The sequence below is a fragment of the Meleagris gallopavo genome, chromosome 2, assembly GCF_905368555.1.
Source record: "Meleagris gallopavo chromosome 2, MGAL_WU_HG_1.1, whole genome shotgun sequence".
Classification (NCBI taxonomy): domain Eukaryota; kingdom Metazoa; phylum Chordata; class Aves; order Galliformes; family Phasianidae; genus Meleagris; species Meleagris gallopavo.
In genome coordinates, this window is record NC_139405.1 from 25,459,526 (window position 1) to 25,480,811 (window position 21,286).

Below are 21,286 nucleotides of genomic sequence, written 5' to 3' on the forward strand. Positions count from 1 at the left end.
TTACTTAAATCCAGCTCTTAAGATACCTGCCACAAAATCAACATGGAGTACAGTATTTGGTTTGACTGATTGTCTTAATGTACTGTGGACTCTCACATCTAACTTCTATATGAATGATGTTTCTGACAGCGAGAGAATCTTCCTATCACTTAAGAGATTTTATTATGCATTTGTCTTTTTTTTCCCCAGACAAGTCTGATCCTATATTTCAAGTCTCGAGAATATTCTATTTCCATTGATTATACTGAAAAAAACCCAGAAGGTTCAACTAATGGGAAGACAAAACCTAAGGGAAGACATTTTGACAAGTGCATCTCCAGAAATTGCATTCTTAAATTGAGATATTAATAATATAACATGTTAGAAAGAACAAGTACTAGGACTGTTAAAACTCTTTTAGAACAAGTACACTGAGAAAAGGTGGACAGAAATGTTTTTATTTTGTACACGTACAGTACAACATAACATCTTTGAGCAACGTTTCTTAAACCCCAAGGTATATCCGAGTGTGTTAATCAATACAATAACTGAACAAGCAATTGTAAGAGAGGAAAACAGACCTCCTAACATTGTTGCTCAAATAAAATGGAATATTTCTGAACCATCAATAGTATTAGCAGATGTTCTTTTCTTCAGTCTACTTTTGAATTGATGTCATCACCAACTAACCTAATAAGATCACTTTTTTCTACAACTAGGTCACTGTCTTTCAGAGTCTCTTCCAGAAAACATGGAAATTATATCACTGTTTTTTGAAGGGGAACAGTAGATGTCTGCTGGTATAGTACTGACCAATAATTGAGACAGCAAATCTTGCACAGACAGAACAGGTAAGAGATGTGTCTGACAGCACACTGGAACTTCATTTGTTCTGCAGACAAAATAACCAGGTTTCTTGGAGGTAGTCCAATAAACTGCTCTAGAAATTATTAACAGAAAGGATTCAAGAAATGGGGAAAAACTGTTTCACTTTCAACATTCTCATTAAATGTCTGAATCTCTAGAACCATGTTAACACTTAAAATGAAAACTCAATCATAAAAAAAAACAAAACACCCTCTCATAAAACACGAATAAGATCCAATGTTATCCTTAATCGAGGAATATCGACATTAAGCACTTTAACTTCCACTCTTTCTCCAGGACCTAACCCAAGGCTTCTTCTCTTCTTCACTTTAGAAAGTTTAGATTCTGTTATGTTTCGCACTGGAATCAAGCCTGCTTTTCCCACACCAATATCAACAAAAACTCCAAATGGTGTTGCATTTTCAACTTTTCCAGTCAAAACAGTACCAACACTTAAGTCTTCAAAGCAGACAATGCTCCTCTTGAAGTCGGGTTTATCAAAATCTGTTATAAGAAACAAGAAACAAAAATAAGACACCGGAGAAGAACTTTGTATTATTTTCTAAGGGTTGTTCCCAGTTAAGAGTTTCTAATTAAGAAATCATGCCAAAGTAGATCTAAGGCACCAAGTACTGCTTCATTTATAAAAACAAAGACACAGATTTTAAAATGAAGAAAAACAACTTCTTCTATGTTATTAGTCACCCTAAAGGGCAGTGATAAATAGAATAATAAGTACAATGAACTCAGTGGTATGAAGCTATCATACAGGGATCAGAAGTATGTAGTATATTAGCAATTGATTGAAACACTCCTTTAATGTTCTTGGAGCTAGTGAGAAAAGACTCAAGGTGACTCTTACTTGAGTTGCATAAATTACATACACCATTCTATTTCAGGTGACAGATTTGCATACAAGAAGGTGAATACTCAGTCTTCGTCACGTACTATGCAGAAAAATCAAGAACTAACTGTTCTTAGGCTTGCTGTTCACCTGCACTGTGACATCATAGAGTCAAATGTGACAATTTAAAAATCAGATGTGATTTTAAGTGGGTATAAATCTAATATATTAAGTTCACATTCTACAGTTGCAGGCACAGAGAGATTTTGCTAAATTGTCATTACTTACTTACCACTTCTTGCTCCCACAAAAAAACCCTCTGAACCATCTTTAAAACTTCTCTTTTCCTCCTGCTGTTTTACCTTTTTACAGTAGCGCTAAGATTTTCCACAGAGTACATCACCAATTATTGATTCCAAATATTTTCCTCTATTTTATTTTTTTAGGGCAAATATAATCTGAACAAATGTATAGCTAAAGCGTACTTTGGCAGGCTGTGGATCAAACCTCAACTTAATACAGAATCTTGTCATGGCATTGATAGGCTCTGAATGACATGAATGTTTCCAAAGAACGAATGTACCTAATTGCCCAAAATTGAACAATTCTTTTTCACATTACATCACCAGTAGCATTTCAAACAAACAAAAAAACTCCAACGATTTGACAGCTACTCAGAACAATGATCATAACGACCAGAGGAATTCTTTTTATTGATTGAATTTTTTCCCCATTCTGGCAGTTTTATCAAAGTTACCAGATTAGTTCAACTTTAACATTAAAAAGATTTTCTTGCAAGAAATACTTAGTAAAACTGTGTGAAGAAAAAGACTTTCAGAATATAAGATGTTCTATCTTTTCAGTTTCATTCCCAGATTCTTGCAATTTTCCTTTGTACTAACATCATTCAGAAAAAAATAAGCAACATTTAAAAAGATAGAGAGGAGAACTCTTTCTCCGTAATTTTCTTATGCCACTTCTCCACTGTTGGGAACAACATCAGAATTTAATATTAAATCAAGATATATGGATATTTTTAATTGGGGTAGAGTATAAACTATTCAGTTTGCCTAAGTCCTGTTAGGTATGATTCATTTCTTCACTAATTAATTCAATTATTCACTAACAGATTTCTTCATATGTTTACACTTCATCCTATCACAATTTAGATAGAGATGCAAAAACACCAGAATGAATGGAGACATGAAATACTCATTTTCAAGACCACTAGTTGGAAATATTTCTAAAACCTAGAAGGAAGCTATCAATGAAGCCAAAAAAGTAGACAAAAACGTTATCTTTTTAAGTATAGGTTTGTTATTTGTTATTACAAACGCGCATCTTTGCTGTCTTTTCTTTATCTCTTGTTACCATAAGCTTCATTAAACAGCATCTCCAGATGTTTTACTTTACTGCCTACTTCATTTTTCTTTCCCCACCACCTCAAACTATTCAAGCACTACCAGAAGTTTTAACCCAAGTTGTGTCACGAGCTGTGTACTCCAATTACTCTCATCCCCAAGAACCAGTGTAATAAAAGCAGAACTACACTCTACTACACTACTGCTCCACAGACCTTTATTACTACTGTTTCAGCAGCATTCTTCCCGTGATGGAAAACCAACACAGATTTAATCAGTATCGAGTCAACATATTGAAACTATTCCATTTGTTAACAGCCATACAACTCCCTCTTCCTATGTCTGAAAAGGCCATGATTTGAGACAGGATTCACACTTCTTACTTACTGATATGGAAAAAAAAAACATCTGATTATGATACAGTCTTTTCTCTATCTGAGAAAAAAAGAGAGGTACCCATTCATGAAAGTCTACCTCTGACTTTAGAAGATGAAAACATGCTGATTTAAAACTGGTAAGATGAACAACTGAAAAGAGATTATAGCCCTCTAAACAAGAGTTTACCTGTTCGGATGTCAAAGCCTTCAGGCTGAGTCAGACCATCAATGATTAGCTGCAACGTGTGCACTGTTGTATTTAGCCTTTTGGCTGTCCCTTCCAGTCCTTCCTTTTGAATTACTGCATTTACTTTTTGCTGCATATCTGATTTTCCTATTTCATTTGTGTTTCCTCCAATGAAGGATAAAAATCTGTGAAATTCAAACAGAGATGCAGAGAGATTTGTAACATCCTTCAGTGGGAACTGAACTTATACAACACAAATATTCTCATCTTTTTTAATTGTTGCATATATAAATAAATTGTATATTGATAGAAGAACTGAGTGACATCTAAAAAGAGTACAAAGAAATACTTGAAGAAAAAGCATTGATCTGTGATCTCTTGGAAAAAAAAAAGTTCAAAAAATCCCAGGACGCTTATTGAAATTTTTGTTCAACAATGTTGGAACATATGCTAAGAAGCAGAGAACCAGTGACAAAAACACACATGCAGACTCTATTCCTATTTTCAAAAGTGACACCATAAAACAATTTTTATTTATCACTGAGTAAACATCCTTATTTTGGTGAAACACTTAAACATGGGAAATAAGTGTTTAATATACATAAACCAAAGATATGACACAGCTCATACAAGTCACATTTACATTGGACTAAGTATTGCAATTTGTCTTTTTCTCAGTTAACATTTCAATGATTGGTCCAGGCACCAAGCTCTGCAACTCAAAGTTCCATGAATAAGTCTCTCCCATTCTGCTTTATCATGCTCTTGGTGTTGGAGTGTTGTAGATATTTTTGGCATGTTCTCCACAGGAGATAGGCAGAATAATTTTTTCCATTTTCCAGACTTTGAGTGAATGTTTCCCTTACAAATTGCTAGACAAGATCCCTACTTCTTACTATTATCCTGCATCATAACGGGTGTAAACTACCATGAGAAAAAGAAGTGTTGATCAGTAGGTGCATGCCCTGCACTTGGGAGCAGCGGGAGGCATTCAATCTCCAAAAGAAAGCAAGCTTCCTGGTACTCAGCCTGATACTTCAGCTTTTTAAGAGACCTTGCTGTATTTTATGCAGAACCAGATGCTGATATTGCTTTTGGCAGGAAACTAAACTTTTATTTCTTTATTTACCTGAGTAATTCAACTGACAGGATTCCAGGTAGTAATGCATTAAATGTTATATGCACTGAAATATGTTAGATTTACTTTTGAGAGAGCAGAAATTGAAGGAACATAATTAATGCAATATCAAATTTTTCAGTAAATTATGGTTCATCTTTGAGCATAAGAGCAAATCTTCATTCCAAAATGCCCACTGATTTCATCTATAGAAAGACAGCAGTCTAAAATTGGCTGTCAAGACTCCACTCCTTTACCGAATTAAAATACAATCATAGTGATTTAAGCGTAAGATAGTGTTAGCAGAAATGCATACATTTGTACTTAACAATGATAGAAACAATTTTTCACATTAACTTCCATGGTCTCTACAGATCATCCCTGTGGCTGCATATGAAGAAAAGAAATTCAGTAGACAAGACTTTTCTCAGAACTCACTGAATTTTAAATGACCAGTTTCAACTTTGACATCACTGAAGGTTTTTTTTTTTATTTGCTTTGCTTTTAAGTAAATCGAGGTGGTTTAGGAACAAGCTTAATATCAAAACAGATAAAATCGTTTAATATCAAAAAGATTTTTTAATATTTCTGTACACTAACAACACTACCACACAAATATTTTTCCAATAAAAGCCTATTTACAAAAATATCAGAATTTTATGAAAACATCTTCTGTCAGTTGCTTAATAACATGAAAGCAATACTGCTGGAACCGTGTGTAGGTCCAGGCAAGGCAATCTCCACAAAGCTACTCAGGGCTGCAGACTGCTACCATTGATAGATTAGGGACAATGCCACCCACTCCAGCCACTAGTGACAGGTAGCAGCTGTCCGAGCTGTGAGTGATGTCAAATGTAGCATGACAAACCCAACCAGCCTCATGATTCAGCCTTCTAAATAACATATGCCAGTGCTCCCATAAACAAGTTTGCTGACATGCATGTACTTTGCTTTATCTCACTTCAAATGCACACGCAGCATGAGTACCTCCAAGTAACATTTTTTTACCATTAGAGTTTTACATGAGTAAAATCCATGCTGTAAATCGGTAACAGTGTGGGTTTCACTGTTAATAAGTACAGCCACATGGAATAGGCACCAATGTGTAAAACATCTTATGTACAAAACTTCCAATGTGTGGATAAATGTGCACTATATTACGTGCAGACTACCTGAAAGGAAACCAGCGCAAAACAGGACACAGCCCAGATACCTGATCCCTCACTTAATATTCATGAAAGTTATTTGCCTCCTCCATTCCTACCTCTTCTTCTCCAGCCCCTAGAAAGTATTTATCTGATATTATACGGGATTTCTCATTTGGGCTAGGATAGTACCTCTGGACCCTTTGTTATCAATTATAGTTATTTAAATGACTTATTAACATGGTTACTGCTCAGAATAAAAATTTGTCTCCAGCCAAAAGCAGCTTAAATGTGCTCAGCTCTAAAGATGTTAAAAAAGTCCCACTGCCCTCACCTGAATCACTCAAGTTCAGCATTTGCTTGAAAATATTTCAAAATTATATGCTGTATATAGGCAGATCACTGCAACAAGGCCCAATGTGCATGCGTACAGATACACAAACAAAAAAAAACCATAATACAAACAACACAAATTTATTTTGGATATTTTCATCTTTGTCAGTTTAGTAAGAAGAATTACGTACTAAAGTATTTCCAATTAAAAGTAATTTCTTATGGATTACAGATAAAATCTTTTAAAAATACTGTTTAATCTAATTACATATTTAATGTATTATTTTCACTCAAACACAGCTTGAGGGCACAGACTGAAAATCAATATGAAGCCTAAGTCTATGGCTGAACACTGGTGCATTATACTGATCATTTCTAACCATAAATGTCATTGCTACGAATACAGTTTCCTTATTTAAAAAAAGCAACCCAACTTCCTTCGAAAGTTACTTAAGGATATAGTCAGCATCAAGACAGATTGTGACACGGCTACTGTGGAAAAAAGAGGTTTCCCTTAATTTCCTTATTTTGATCTTTGTAATGGTAAACTATCTCACTACAGTCTTAAAAAAAAAAAAAAAAATCCCACCCAATTTGTAAATGACAGTTCCAGTTGCATAACCATAAGAACACGAATGGTCTGTGTAAAAATGTAAGCCCTTTAAGTGTTTTCCTGGCTACATAAGTGAACTGAATTACATGCTGCAGCAGTTCAAGTGCTGTGTTTATCTACCAGAAAGATTAAAGAAAAGTTAAAAAAAAAAAGCTAAGAAATGGAAATGTGAAAGACAAGATGCCTTCTCAGATGTGAAATCGTTCTTCTAAGTTACACTATCCTTATTTCCTCAAATGAGTGTGAGTGTATGGTGAGCTTTCTGCTCAAGGAACAGCAAGTCAGAGAAAAGTCTTCCAGGACTATCATTCAGAACAGAATGGGATTTAGCTATTTTAAGGATTTAGAGTTTTGGAGTTTTGAGATTTAGATGATACTTAGAAACCTTTGCAATCCTGTTAATTTAAAATGCTTGTTTGCAGTCTTACAGGACCTGCAGAGAACGGTCATGGCTAAATCACTGATGGTTTTTATTTAATACATAATTTCATCCATCTTACCCAGATAAAGAAAGAAAAGTAGCATAAATGTAACAAATAAGCACATCATGTTCACTTAACATACACATCTGCACAAAATTATAGCACAGACCTTGCAGTGCTCTAAAAGATAATGCAAATTTCAGTGGAATGTAAATAAAGTCTAAAAAGAGTAAAATGGTAATATACTAAGGGAAGTTTTCAGAACAATTTTAAGTCATCTTGGATTCCCTCTCACAAAATGAAACAGAAAAAGCTTTTTACAATATGCAGGAGTTCTAAAGCTTTGCAAGGGTTTTAGTCACAGTCGTTCTGTTTTATGTAATCATTTCCAGCAACACGACTTAAGAGCTGGGAGTACTGGATTCATTACATTAAAGCAACATGATATGCCATTACATCTTGTCACAGTGCACACATGAATTAATGGTAATGCAACATAATCACTCTGAAAACAAAACAACTTTGCATTAGCATGTGCTTTGTTAAGTAAAACGTACATTCATGACAGTAGCAAACTTAAATTATGCAGGCATTGATGTTTTAGTAATGTTTTGAAATACAAAAGCATTATTTGTATAATGCAGATGTTGGACTGTTCTTGTTCTCAGTAGTCATGCAGGTCCCTCAACATTTCAACTGGTGATGGGGATTATAAATCAAACACTATCTGTGTGTTACTCTGCAAATACATAGTTGCTGGACACAAAGTTAAGGTTTCAAATCTATTCAGAACTTCCTATATGTTTTAGTCAGATAAGGATATTTAACCCATGTTTTTCCTCAAATGTATAATTTATTAACTTTATATATGATCTGAGTGCATGCAGAAGACTACAAAGTGCTCAGTTTACATTTTGAAAGGATGCACCAGGAAACAACGAGCTTCTAACTGAGAGGAAATTCAGAGACTATTACATTGCAGCATGACCACTTTGCAACAATGCTGCTAGGCAAACTGTTGTTAGCTGTTTTCATAACTACCAATATATCACATAACTGAAGTGCAACCTGAGATACTGAACAGTGAAATTCCATCAGTTATCCACAAAAAAAATAAAAATTAAAAAAAAATCAGTACAAGATACATGAGATAAAAAGAACTTTAATGGAATTATTTGTGCATTTTAATCATATAATGGCAATTAGCACTGAAAGCCTTTTTCCTGCCCTTTTATTTACTAGGAAGATATTTCAAAAATGTCCTCAAAAATCCAGCTACTAGGTTAATAGACTTGAAAATGAGCAGATGTTCCACAATGACAAATATGAATACCTATTGGACTTAATGTCCCTCAATCTGCAAGTGTTCTTAATTAAGCTCAGACATTTCCTACTGGAAATAACCGAAAGGATTTAATTTACTGACCATAAGTTTTCCTAACTTTCTTAAAAACAAACAAACAAACTAGTCTAGCTGTGTACATTCTAATTGAAGCAGACAATGATTTTGAAGTAAAGCACTTTTACAGTGCTTTACTGTCAGCCCATTTTCGTTGCTCAAACATCACACTAAGTGAGTGATCCATCACATCCCTGATTTCTATTTTCCTGAAGGACAGAAGTGAGCCACGCTGGCAGGGATCTGGAAGTGCTGTCAAAAGACAAGCATGCCACTGTATAATGGGCTGAAGAGGAAGACCTATCTTTTGTTGGTCTCTTCAATCAATAGTACTGCTTCTGCATTTTCTTAACTGTCCATACTTGGCTTCAAAGCTAGCAAGTACAGCTACCTGGTGGAAGTTCTCAACAGAACAGAGATGTAATGGATTATCTGCTGAATCCACCCATGTACCAGAGTGGCACAAAGACCAGAAACTTTTGAAAATTGATCAGTAGTGAGCAATGATGAAATACAAATCATTATCAACATGATGGTCATTTCAGCAAAGCGTTTAACTCCAAATGTTTATTTTGGTGAAGACTAAGACGTGAATACATGCCTTGCTGAATATTCTTGGGATTTTGAAGTCCTTTTGGGGATATCAACAAGCATTATCAACACAGAAACAAACAGCAAGACTGTTCTTACTGTCCGTCAAAACCTGCTCTTGAGGCAGAACCATCCACAGCAACAGTACTGTCTCCTAGCAGGCAAGGTCCTGAAATGATGGCCAGCCAGGGAAAACACCCATCTGTGTTATGCTAAATCACAACTTTAGATGTTAGAAATGGTTTACCAATATTTGTAAGTCAGACTGACTGAAATACAACCTGTCTGCCAGATGCTTCGATATGTGAGATGTCAATACACATTCTGATTGCCAACCCTTAGCAGAGAGTATTTTTATGACATTTTTATAAAATCAGTAAATGATAAGATCCAGTCATATGAAACCAACTGCACCCAGCAGACTGATACAACAAAGGAGTAACACTGGCATTTCTTCCCAGCATTTTGGCTTATAAGCATAAACTGGTTGTAACTTCTTGGGACTGCCTAAATGTTTCCTCAGTTTTCCTAGCAGTTCTTTTACAGTATGTACCAAGAAACTGGATACGTTCTACATGCTGTATTAATTGTATGTAGAAGATTGTGCCTCTATAGATTGTTTTTCACATATAGACTTTTCAGAAACTTAAAACAGCTCTGCTTTGCAGGAAAATATACTGCCTACAAAGTATTTTAAAAGAGTTTTTTTTCTTTAATGTTTAGGAAATTATGATTCATAATAAAGCTTGATCACTGCACATGACACAGTCAAGCTTTGACAGTGTGGAAACCATAGCAAAAATGTTTTGGTCATCTTCAGAGTGTATAAAATCTCCAGGAGGATGTTTTCCAGTTATTTTATAGAAATTGCACAGAATTTAAGTTAAATTGTCTAAGTGCCATAAATCAATCATACCAGCACTATTTGTGCCACTGTAGTAAAGATTACATCAGTGTTTCCATTACAAAAAAAAAAAAAAAAAACCAAGAAAACCACTCTATTTTGCAGGGGTTTCTAATTCAGCCATTAAAATTGGCTCCAGTCTAAAACTTGGCAACCAAATTCACCACTTGGGAGCAATTCTTTTAACCATTTTTTTTAAACGGCTTTGGCTTTCAAGCTACAAAATACTTCTGAAAAAGAAAATTAGTGGTTTCAATTTTTGGTGAACTTCTACCCTTCAAAAACATTGTTTTAAAAACTGACAATTTTGCGTGTCATAAATCTGTAATGTGGACTACTGCCTTTGGGTAATTTGAATAGAAGCAGTGTATAAAAATCGATGGCTTATTTTGCTTAAAAATAAATGCAATTTCCCATGAAAACTTTTAATCCAATAAAATTTTGATGAAAGTCTTTCTTATGGCAAAACATGGTAGACATTACACGAGGAAGCCTTTATGATTAATTTACGCAACACCAATTCCATCCATTTTGATTTCTGTGGTAGCAGACACTGTATTTTGATGCCTTGAATTAAATTTGTCCATCATATTCATCAGAAAAATTCTCCTTTTGTTAGCATAGATCCACCTGTGATCATGACACGGTGACTGACAAATTGTGTAAACAGCAAAAAAGAAAATGAAACATAGCTAAAACGAAATCGATTTTGTTTAAAAACATTTGTATTGAGTTCTGATTTGAACCCACTTCTAACAGTTTCAATGATTCTCATGAACATCAGATTTAAATTAGGTTTTAAACCATAAAAAAGTTGTTTAGTACTATCACCTTAAGAAGTCTTTCAGACTTTTTTTTTTGAGAAGTCATTTAAAACACAGTCATTACTAAGTTATATTAGATGACTGAGGGCAGGATAGAATGATATCTGTTTCATATTTAGACCTTATGTCATCAGTGTCTATTTTTTTATACTATATTGCTTGGTTGGTTTTTTTTTTTTTTTTTTTTTTTTTTTTTTTTTTTTGCTAGTTTGCTGCAGAGCTATTCTTTTCAAATGGCTATTTGCAAGATAAAAATATTAGAAATATTTCCCCCCTGCCCTTCCCCACATTACTTTGGGGGATCAAGCTATGCCAGGTTACCACCTTTATATTTCATGAACTTTCAAGGAAAACATTTTTCTATTGAAAGAAAAATAACACTGAACATAGACTACATTCATAGAAAACACTCTGAGATGTTTTTATTTAACTGTAAGAAGTAAGATAACAGAAAAAGTCCAAAGGAAATAGAAAAGACTGATTCTATTACAGGAACAGATGCTATGCTTATTACTTAAGGTGTTTCATTAACAAATGTTATTATATTTTTATACTTGTTTTGTTATCAGTTGACATTTTTTTGTATAATGAAACTTTATGGTATAATACCTACAATGTGCACTTGGATTTAAATATTTCACCTGAAAATTCAGTCAAGGAAGGCAAAGTGCTTGGTGAGAAACAAAGAGCAGACAATGGCACAGCTGGAATCCTACTTTCAAGAAACTGCACTAGACAAAGAGAAATGACATGAAACATAGCATTGGTCTGTAGCCACATCATACTTCTCTAATGGCTTTGCAGCTCTCAAAGCCCAGTAAGTTTGACAGTGAGCTTATTCTAAGAAACTCCAATATATCTCTAAGCAATGTTGGCAGGACAATAGGTGTCAGTCCCCTCGCATAAGCTTGCAACTCCAACCACCTACTAAAACTGTCTCCGGAATTTCAGTTGTGTGTGAATATGTGAACTACCCCATACAGCAATACTATTCACTATTTCAGATATAAATTAACCTGTGTTAATTTAGCTTCTGTGATGGCATAGTACTAGATAAAACCCTACAGTATTCTACCACTAACTGACTACAGTTTTCTGCCCTGAAGTAGTCTTTTCACATCAACCAGTGCTTAAGCAAAGCTGGTAACACTATGAACACTTTTTTTGATTATATTGTTGTACTAGAGCTGGAAAGCCAAATGAAATAAATACCAAATCCTGACTACTTGATATTTAAATTGAATGAAATACAATATGGTAAATCAGCATTAGTTTTGTTTATTTACCTACATTAAATTCACTCTGAAAAATCTAAAGTAGGGATGACTAAGGTTTCTCACACTCTAAATCCTAATTGTAGGATCCCTGATATCAGGATCTTGTCTTTTAAATTTTTTTAATTTCATTTATTCACCTATGGATAGGACAGAGAAATAGTAACAATTGGTGATGAGTTAGAAAAATGGAGAAAGGAGGAAAATAGGAATCCAAAATTACCTATGCATTGTAAAAAGAGTAGGGACATTAGTGTTCAGCTTCACACTGGCCCAAGAATCACGGCCAAAAGAGAAGGATATGTGGCATGGAGTAGACAGAAACAAAAGTGCCCAGCAGAAGGAAAGAACGTTCACCTATGTAGAGGAAATTGTATATGCAATTACCTCTTCTAGAGAGCTAACAAAGCATGCACTGTAGGGAAAGCATTCTAGAAAAGCAAGGATAAGAAACCTGAGCTTCATAAACTCAGAAATTCAGCATCTCTCTTTGGGGCTTAGAGATTGTTTTGTTATGAACAGGTAGCAGAACGATGTTTCTCCAGGAGTAATATTCTCAGATATCACGAGAACCCTGAAAGCATTTAACTGCTGATGAAATTATCTCCAGCATGCCTTAAGAAAAGAACCTGTTCACCGCAAATCACTTACAAAAATAAATATGTGCTGGTTTATGGTAGGAAATAATGTTTTCTCAAGAGGACAAGCTGAGTCTAATTTCAACCAGGACTGATGATAGGAAAGATCAAATCTTATACTAGCATTCACCAGCTGCAGTACCTCCCTGAAGAGAGGCACACATGGGTTCCTAATTACTTTGTGTGACCTACAGAAAAAACATTCTCTTCTTTTAGCTGAAGGTCACATACTAAAACCACCATCACATTCATGTATTTGGAAACTTAATATAGACATCTTAATCAGATCTCGCAACATCAGAATTTAATTGTAGAGCTTCATAATAATGAGGCATGCTTATATATGCCCATGCATTTATGTGCACAAACAATCATGCATAAACAAATTTTTGTGGTCAAAATTCATGGAGAAGGAAGTTTGTTTGGCAAATGCTGACCTCAAATCATGAAATAAAAGCAGTTGTTAACGATACAGAAGTATTAAACTACCACTGCCTGAAAATCTGCACAGTGTTTCAATGAGATTATTTTTTAAGAACAAATACAATTATTTTTTTATTTAAGGTCCTGAGCAAAATAATATATGAAGCACAATCAATAATAAAGCACAAGATGAATTAGATGCTTTCTACTAAGTTGCTCAGAGCATATAATGAGCTAGTACTCTATATTACAATGTTTTAAAATAATCCACTGACTTCTCTGAAATTAGATGTCTTACTAATAAACTTGATGCATATGCTGTTTCACTGTTGGCCTCAATAACATCTAAATGTTTTAAGTTTCATCAAATTCAGTAGAATTTCTTGCTACCTGGGCACTCAAAGATACCAGACAACATTCTCCAGTATTTGTGTAAAATTCAGCAATGAAGTGGTCAAACCCAGTTGCAGATGCATTTGCTAAAGGGAAACATTTTTTCCTAATAAAGTCAGTGGTATTGCCAGGTAAGTTTAAATGCATGGAAAAAATGGGAAGTATTCCTACATGAAAAAAGTTATCCCCCAAAAATTCTTTACATAGGATTTGAGGGTAAGGGTAAAGAATAAAATCAGTTGGAACAAATGATTGGTTTCCACACTTTGAGAATTAAAAGTCCTAATGCTAATATTTGGCATAAGAAAAGCTGCCAAACAAAAGGAAATTGAAAAAAGTAGTCTCAATAAGGGGGAAAATGGTGATACGAAGTAAGAATAATGAGAGAAACATCTGGCAAACTTTAGAAAACTCACTAATTTCCTTATTGAAAAACAAGTATGAAAACTAAAAGCAAAAAGCTGCTAAACAATTAAAAATTTGCATGCAAATCTTTTACCTAAGAAGATAAATATGCCTGCCTCAAAAGACTGAAGAGGTTGTTATCAGAAAAAAACAAAACAGTAATTACATTTTTTTTTACATTGATGGTTCAAAAACTTTTCCACTGCTTACCTCATTGCAATGCTGTAAGACTCTGGATGGATACAAGTTTGGTCCAAAGGATTGGGTTGGTATGAGGCACTTGGTGTTGGCTTGCTCTTCTTTTTACCTTGTTTCTCACTGGTGAGTTGTGTACCTGCTTTAGTGAAAAGTGCATGACTTCCAAGCTGAGTTTTCTTATTACTGTCAGAAATAAAAAAATAGGCACGTCATTCTAGCTGAACAAGATCCTAGCACAGTGCTTAAGCATTAAAATTGCAATCAGACTTTTATCTGATATTCATTCTCATCAAAAAGTATATTGCTCCTAAATGATTGCTGTGGATGAATCTTAACAACATCACAGCATAAACATCTATCATATAGTTGTATGCATAAATAAATTTAATATAGAATAAACAGACTGTGCTTCATCAAAAATTCTGTGCAATGCCAAGATTACAAAAAAAAAGTAACGTATGAAGTAAAAAAACAATTTGAAATATTAAAACAAATAAGAAAACGGAAACATGAAAGTGTTGATAGTGTAAAATTCCTCAATATACAACCTACTGTTTAGTCTGCAAACTGGATAGTATCTTCTGTCTGTAAAATAGGTACAATTGTATTTACCTACTTGATAAAGATCATGTGAGGAAAACTTTCACAATAAATTGTCAGTCCTTAGATTGCCATTTAAAATAAAAGGGATACAATTAGAAAAAATTATAACAAAATATCTTTTTCACAGTGTCTTCAGGTAAGCAAATTGCAGAACAAAGTCACAATGTTTCAGTAAAGTCCTTGAATAACATTATTTCATTCTCTATATTTAAGTTTCTGAAAAATGTATGCTTAAATATGGGTCAGGTTTAAATATGAAAAATTTCAAATATGAAAAAAACTTAAACCAGTAAAAATCTAAAGGCCAAACCTACCACTATTTCAGAATTTAGAAATAAGTACCAGAAAGGTAAATGTCATGTTCTGCACTTGGGATGGAATAACTAATCACATATGTAGACTGGAAAACAAGTGGCTGGAGAGATGCTCTGTAAAAAGAGATCATGGGGTGCTGGCCAACAGTAAGTATAACATGAGCCTGCAGCATACCTAGGCAGCCAAGAGGGCAAACCATGTCTTGAGATGCAATAAATACAGCATTGCCAGCTAGTCAAAAGAGGTGATCCTGTTGTTCTATGCCTACTGTCAGTGTGGCCTCACTTTGAGTACTGTGTGCACTCCTGGAATCCACAGCATAAAACGGATGCTTTCACAGACCTTAACATCCTTAAGAAGTTAACAAAGCTAGAAGAAAGGTAGGAAGTCGTGTTTTGTGAGGAAATTACAACACTTGGGCCATCCAGTCTGGAGAAAGGAGGCTTAGAGGTGATCCCGCTGTTCTCTGCAGTTTCCTAAGAAGGGAAGCAGGAGGGATCTCTGCTCCTGGGAACTGAGGGCAAGATGGGAATGGTACAAAGCTGTGCCAGAGGAGGCTCATACTGGACATTAGGAAACATTTATTTACTGTGAGGGTGGTCAAACCCTGGAACAGACTTTCTGGAGAGATGTCCCAAGCTTGTCAGTGTTTAAGAGATATCTGGGTAATGCTCTCTGTAAGATGCTTTAACTTTTGGTTTGCTCTGAAATGCTCAAGTAGTTAGGCTTCATGATTGTTGAAAGTCCTTCTCAACAAAACTACTATATTCTGGTTTTGCAAAAGTGTCCTAATACAGCCTTCCTTAAAACAGTGATTACAATCTTGACTCCTAGTTGGTTAGATTCAGCTTTGAGTTGATCTGTTTTTCTTTAACTGGCAGGATAATAAAGGTTACAAAATCTCAGGGAGCCCCATGGACAGATTTGCCCAAAATGGCAGGAGGACTATATGTATAACAGCAATGCTGCAACAGAGGAGAGGAAAGAAAAAGACCTGTTATAGATAGCATTCACACTTCAAGCTCTACCATGGAACATATGCAGAAATGTAGGTGCAGATGCTTCTTTCAATACCAATATTTTAAATAACAACTATTTAAAAACCGTTAACTATATAGTGGCCCTTCAATACCTCAAAGGGAGCTACAAGAACGAAGGGACAGACTCTTTAGCAGGGTCTGTGGTGACAGAACAAGGGGAAATGATTTCAAACACAGATGGGGGTAGACTGAGGTTAGATATTAGGAAAAAAAGTCTTTTACAGTGAAGGTAGTGAGGCCCTGGAACAGGTTGCCCAGAGAGGTGGTGAAAGTCCTGTTCCTGGAGACATTCAAGGCCAGGCTGGAGGAGCTTTGAGCAACTTGATACAGCTGTAGGTGTCCCTGTTTATTGCAGGAGAGTTGGACTGGATGACCTTTAAAGGTCCCTTCCAACTCTAAGGATTCTGTGATTCTATTTGTTAACTTGCAAGTTCAAAGTACAAAAACTAATTCACACAGCACTCTATAGCCATCAACATGACTGGAGAGGACAAAAATAAAACCCTCCCCATTTCAGAAACTTTTTGGACTGTTGTGCAGGCAATGCCTTTAGAGCTTTATTCTGGCCTAAAACACCGAAGCTATAGCTGATTTTTCAAGTTATACAGTGTTCTCAAGTTTTATGGAATCTGACTAACATCAGAAGTGTGCTCTAGTAAGGAAAAAAAAAATGGTGTTGTTAAACATTTCCTCAGTAAACTTCAGAAAAAAAAAACAAACAACATGGCACCAGCCTTCTTTTCCTCTATCTGTACTGCCACATTCACTAGAACAGATCTGTTCAACATAAGGCCTATCGATCATTTGCAGCCTCAAAAATAAGTTCTTTGGTCTTCTGGTGATTAGTGTGCACCACTTGGCCTGCAGCATGTGCCTTCTTGCCAGATGGGCAACCAATCTGTATCCCTTCCACTCGGGCAGTAGGCCAGTCCTAATGTGCCTACCTCCTGCTTGGAAGTTACACATGTTCAGTTTGGCCAGCAGCAACTGGGAATACAGTATTGCTTCTGAGAACAAGGTTGGAAAAAGAATAACGTGCTTCCCTGGAAAATATTTTTTTGGAGATGAGAAAGCAGCAAAAGGATGAGGAGGGTGCTATCACTCTGTCCCTTCTTAGTTCTTCATATTGGATAGAGAAATGAGAAAGACAGGAGAAGGAAAAGAGTTGCTGTCCTACAGTGGGCGTTTTCTGTTACGGAGAGGAAGCATTTTAGACGAAGAAAAAAAGCAGAACGAAGAGGAAAAGGCTTGGTACAGAAAAGGGAAGTGAGATGGAAAGGAAAAGTATGACTCAGTGTTGACAAACTGGAGTTAGTAATGGGCTTCTTACATATTTGAGAAAGCAAGCAGTCGCATCACGCTTTGTAGGTACAGCAGAGCTTAGCCCAGAAAGCTTATTTAACTTTCTCTCTCCAGGCACTGGAATTGAAACTCTCCAAAAATCCACTCTAGTTTACTACCAATGTGTTCTGCAGAGTATCAATCTTCACCATACTGAAATGGATTTAACAATCTCTAAGTTAAATATGAAGCACTGGCCTGTAAGATTTTAATACCTCATAGATAATGACACTGCCACATGTCACGTTTTTTCTGTTGATTCAGTTGAAGAATTTGCCATTAAACTTGTATTCTTATAGAGACTCTAACTTAGAGAACTAACTAATAAACCACGATGATGCAATGCAAGAGCTATGTTCAACAACTGACTTAAAGAATTTAATTTATTTCTTTCAAAGTCTGAAGACCCAGTATTCTCAAGTTTCAAATCTGAATACAAAACAGAAGGTAAAGGAGTCTTTGGAAAATTATTATTATTACCTGCAGAAAGTCTTTATATAGTCTTGATTGAATCTGATGAAGCCAGCACACTGTTGGAAAGTTTTGGGACCCAAACCTTTAACTTCCTTGAGCTGTTCTCGATTTATAAATGGTCCATTCTTTTCTCGCCATTCAATAATATTTCTAGCTCTGGTGGCATTCAATCCTGCAATATGTCTGAGAGTAAAGTTTACAAAATACATTTTCACCACTGAATAGTCATTAATACAAGTCTTATCCATTTCAAGTACACATATTACAGTAGAAAATTTGGTTTAAAAAAGTCTACAAAAATTAAACACAGCTAAGAATGTTGTAAAGAAACTCCTAGAGCAAAGGAACAGTCTAAAAAAGGATCTTTTCTCTGAATTCTGTAGAAGGAATCCTATGCAGTCAGCAAAACTTCGTACAGCAATAGGGTTCTGCACATGCCTAACTAGTAAGCCAGGGACTCATAATTTATGATCTGTGGGCTATTTCTGTAATACCAGTTTGATTTGTCATGTCTTATGGCCTGCCCCCAGCTGCCCTCTTCAGGAAACTACGTGGGAGGAAGGTTCAGGACAGACGAATTACTCCTGTGAGAGTAGCCCCCTCTCAGCTATTATCTTCCAGTGATACCGCAACACCTTGCTCCAACATGAGGCACTGGCGTCTGCTACCCAGAAGGAGGGTAGCTGAGAGCAGCTTGCCTTCCTTACACGATTTCACAGATCCACACAGCTTGTTCCTTTTCTCTCAGCTGCTCTTGAAATATAAGACCAGCTTGGAACTGACTTCATGAGTTGTTCTGAGGGCAACTTAGATCTGGCAGAGAACATGTCTGTACAGTGTAACTGCAGTAAGCCACATTCCTTCAGGAAGCAGTGTGTCTGTTGCACCTCTTCTATATGTACATACACACAAAGTTATATCCAAAGTGCAACAATCACAGAAGAAATAAAAACTGTGTTGGGTATTTACTTCTGGAGAAGTAAATGTCACCCACATGCCCACATGGCTCCAAATATCAGATATCATTGCTTTAAGAGACCTGTTTGTGGAATAAAACTGAATCTAGAAAAAACAAACCTGGCAGAAATAGCTGAAATTGGGAATGAGAAGAAAAAAAATAAATCTGCTATTTTCATTTTTAAGCAGAAGTAGAAAAAGAAATCCAAAGTTGGCAAAAACTGAGACACCTCTTTAACCATAGACAAAATATTAGGCATAGAATTTACTCCAAAAATTTCATAGAAACATTAGGAAACATAGCTTATTTTCACTGTCAAAGTACTTGATGATCTTAAGTCTTTGACAGTGAAACACTCAAAAGTCATGCAGGTGCTGTAATGTTGTCACCCTAAGTGTAATATCTAGCAAGAAGTGCGCTTGATGCATAGGAAAGCATTACAATCAAGAGAATGAGATTGATTTTTTAACCCAGACAAATAAAATCCAGAATATTTTTCCAAATAATTATGGAACAATTACTTAAAAAAAAATCACATTAAAAAAAGAATCCACTTACAAAAAAATTTCCCCTTAAATTCTTCCCTTTCTCCTTTGACCACTAGATTTTTACATCCTTCTTTGCTTAGTACATACAAAAATACCTTTGAATGGACAGAAGGTACATTTGCAAAATCCTTACTGCAGAAGTACACATTGGTTATATTGAAGTTTTTCTAAATTGCAGTGTTGGTTCAAATTTTTTAACCCATTTTCCTCCAAGGTATAGTTTTATTTGGAGACTCACACATAACGTAAAAACTGAATTCCAAGGACAGTGAAATACTGTGTTACTGTGTCATTTTCATGTAATTGGAAATTTAAAACAAGACCCATTTGCTCCAGCTGAGTTAAAGTCAGATGGCAGACTAAACAGAGACTCTGTGATCCACACTCATGTAATTACTGGAATAGGAAAATGTTTGACTCACCTTAATAGTATTTCTGAGCAGATGTTAATATCAACTCCCACAAAGCTGACACACTCTTCAACCACACTGTCCAGAGTTGCTTTGAGCAAGGTCTGTGATACATCATGCTGAGAAACAAAAATGGAGATATCAGGTTACTGAAATATTGAAGCATACTATTGTTTAAAGTTCTTACTTATGTAACGTTAATGCTATCCTTGCTGGAACTTATCAATAACTTACGTGATGGTACCTGTTAAAATCAAACAGTAGAATGCTTTTTTTAAATGTCTTTAATGTTTTTTCTTGCCACACTTCTGTCACAATAAAAATCCCTAGAGAATAAGTCTCTCCTCACATCAGCTTTTCTTTCTTGTTTAATAACTATTTATCCAAATTACTTAAAAAACAAAACTACATTAAACACATAATGCTTTGTTTAAAGGAGTAATCTTTCTGTTCATCCACTGTCCTTTATCTGACATTTATATATAACCTCACTTTGAGTGATTAAAAATAAGACAGTGTTTTCAAATAAGGTATTTGGAGAAAAGATCACAAATGCTGTTCTTTTTCACCCACATACGCATTTGTGAAATTGTCCTATATATTAGCATCATACTACAGTACAGATACTAGAAGAACAAACTAAGTGTGGATAATACATTAGGTACATATCAACCCTGCAGCAATGATGTGTTTCAGGTTTTAAACAGATTTCTAGGGAGACTGGCAGGTCCTTGACAGAAGCACCACTAAAGGAAATTCTTCCATTTTTTCCATTACTGTTAATAACGCTTCCTCTTTTGCCCTACCCCCCTTCAAAAAAAAAAAAAAAAGAAAGAAAATCTATCACACCTGTCAAAGATAAAAGTACTGAAACTCTAAGATTTCTTTCCCTTCACAACACAGGCATACTTCAATCTATAACTTCTAGTTCCCCACACATATCCATCAGTGCTTAGAAGTCTGACCTGGAGGGAGAAGCCTCTCTGAATGCAGGAGCTAATTCAATCACTATGTTGGCTTAGCTTCAGGGCTCTTATATGTCACTCATGTAAATCTGAGTTGATCTGTTGTGGTTTTGTGATGCATTCATTTAGGACACCAGACTGGAATTGAGCCAAGGCACCAAACACTTCATCCACTACTTTGTTTAAACTTCTAAAGCCATTCAGATCTTTTAAAGTTCTCATAATTAAATTTAACATGCCAACAGCATCAACTTCTATTTACTAATATTGGTAGTTCATTAATGAGTGATTGGTTAATACCTATAAGGAGCCTAAAACTTATGCCAGTGCACCTCTTA

General features: G+C 35.4%; 1 protein-coding gene across 3 annotated transcripts in view; it reads right to left on the reverse strand.

Annotated features, from left to right (window-relative positions):
• Positions 1 to 416: 416 nt before the first annotated feature.
• SRBD1 (S1 RNA binding domain 1) overlaps positions 417 to 21,286 on the reverse strand; it is a 124,256-nt gene continuing 103,386 nt past the window's right edge. For all 3 annotated transcript variants that reach the window (XM_085219367.1, XM_085219368.1, XM_010706778.4), the window contains 5 exons: positions 19,996 to 20,102; positions 18,074 to 18,250; positions 14,307 to 14,477; positions 3,616 to 3,800; positions 417 to 1,350 (listed from right to left, as the gene is read on the reverse strand). In XM_085219367.1, the coding sequence (XP_085075493.1) occupies positions 1,061 to 1,350; positions 3,616 to 3,800; positions 14,307 to 14,477; positions 18,074 to 18,250; positions 19,996 to 20,102 (930 nt within the window). In that variant the 3' untranslated portion in view covers positions 417 to 1,060. The remainder of the gene's footprint in view (positions 1,351 to 3,615; positions 3,801 to 14,306; positions 14,478 to 18,073; positions 18,251 to 19,995; positions 20,103 to 21,286) is intronic.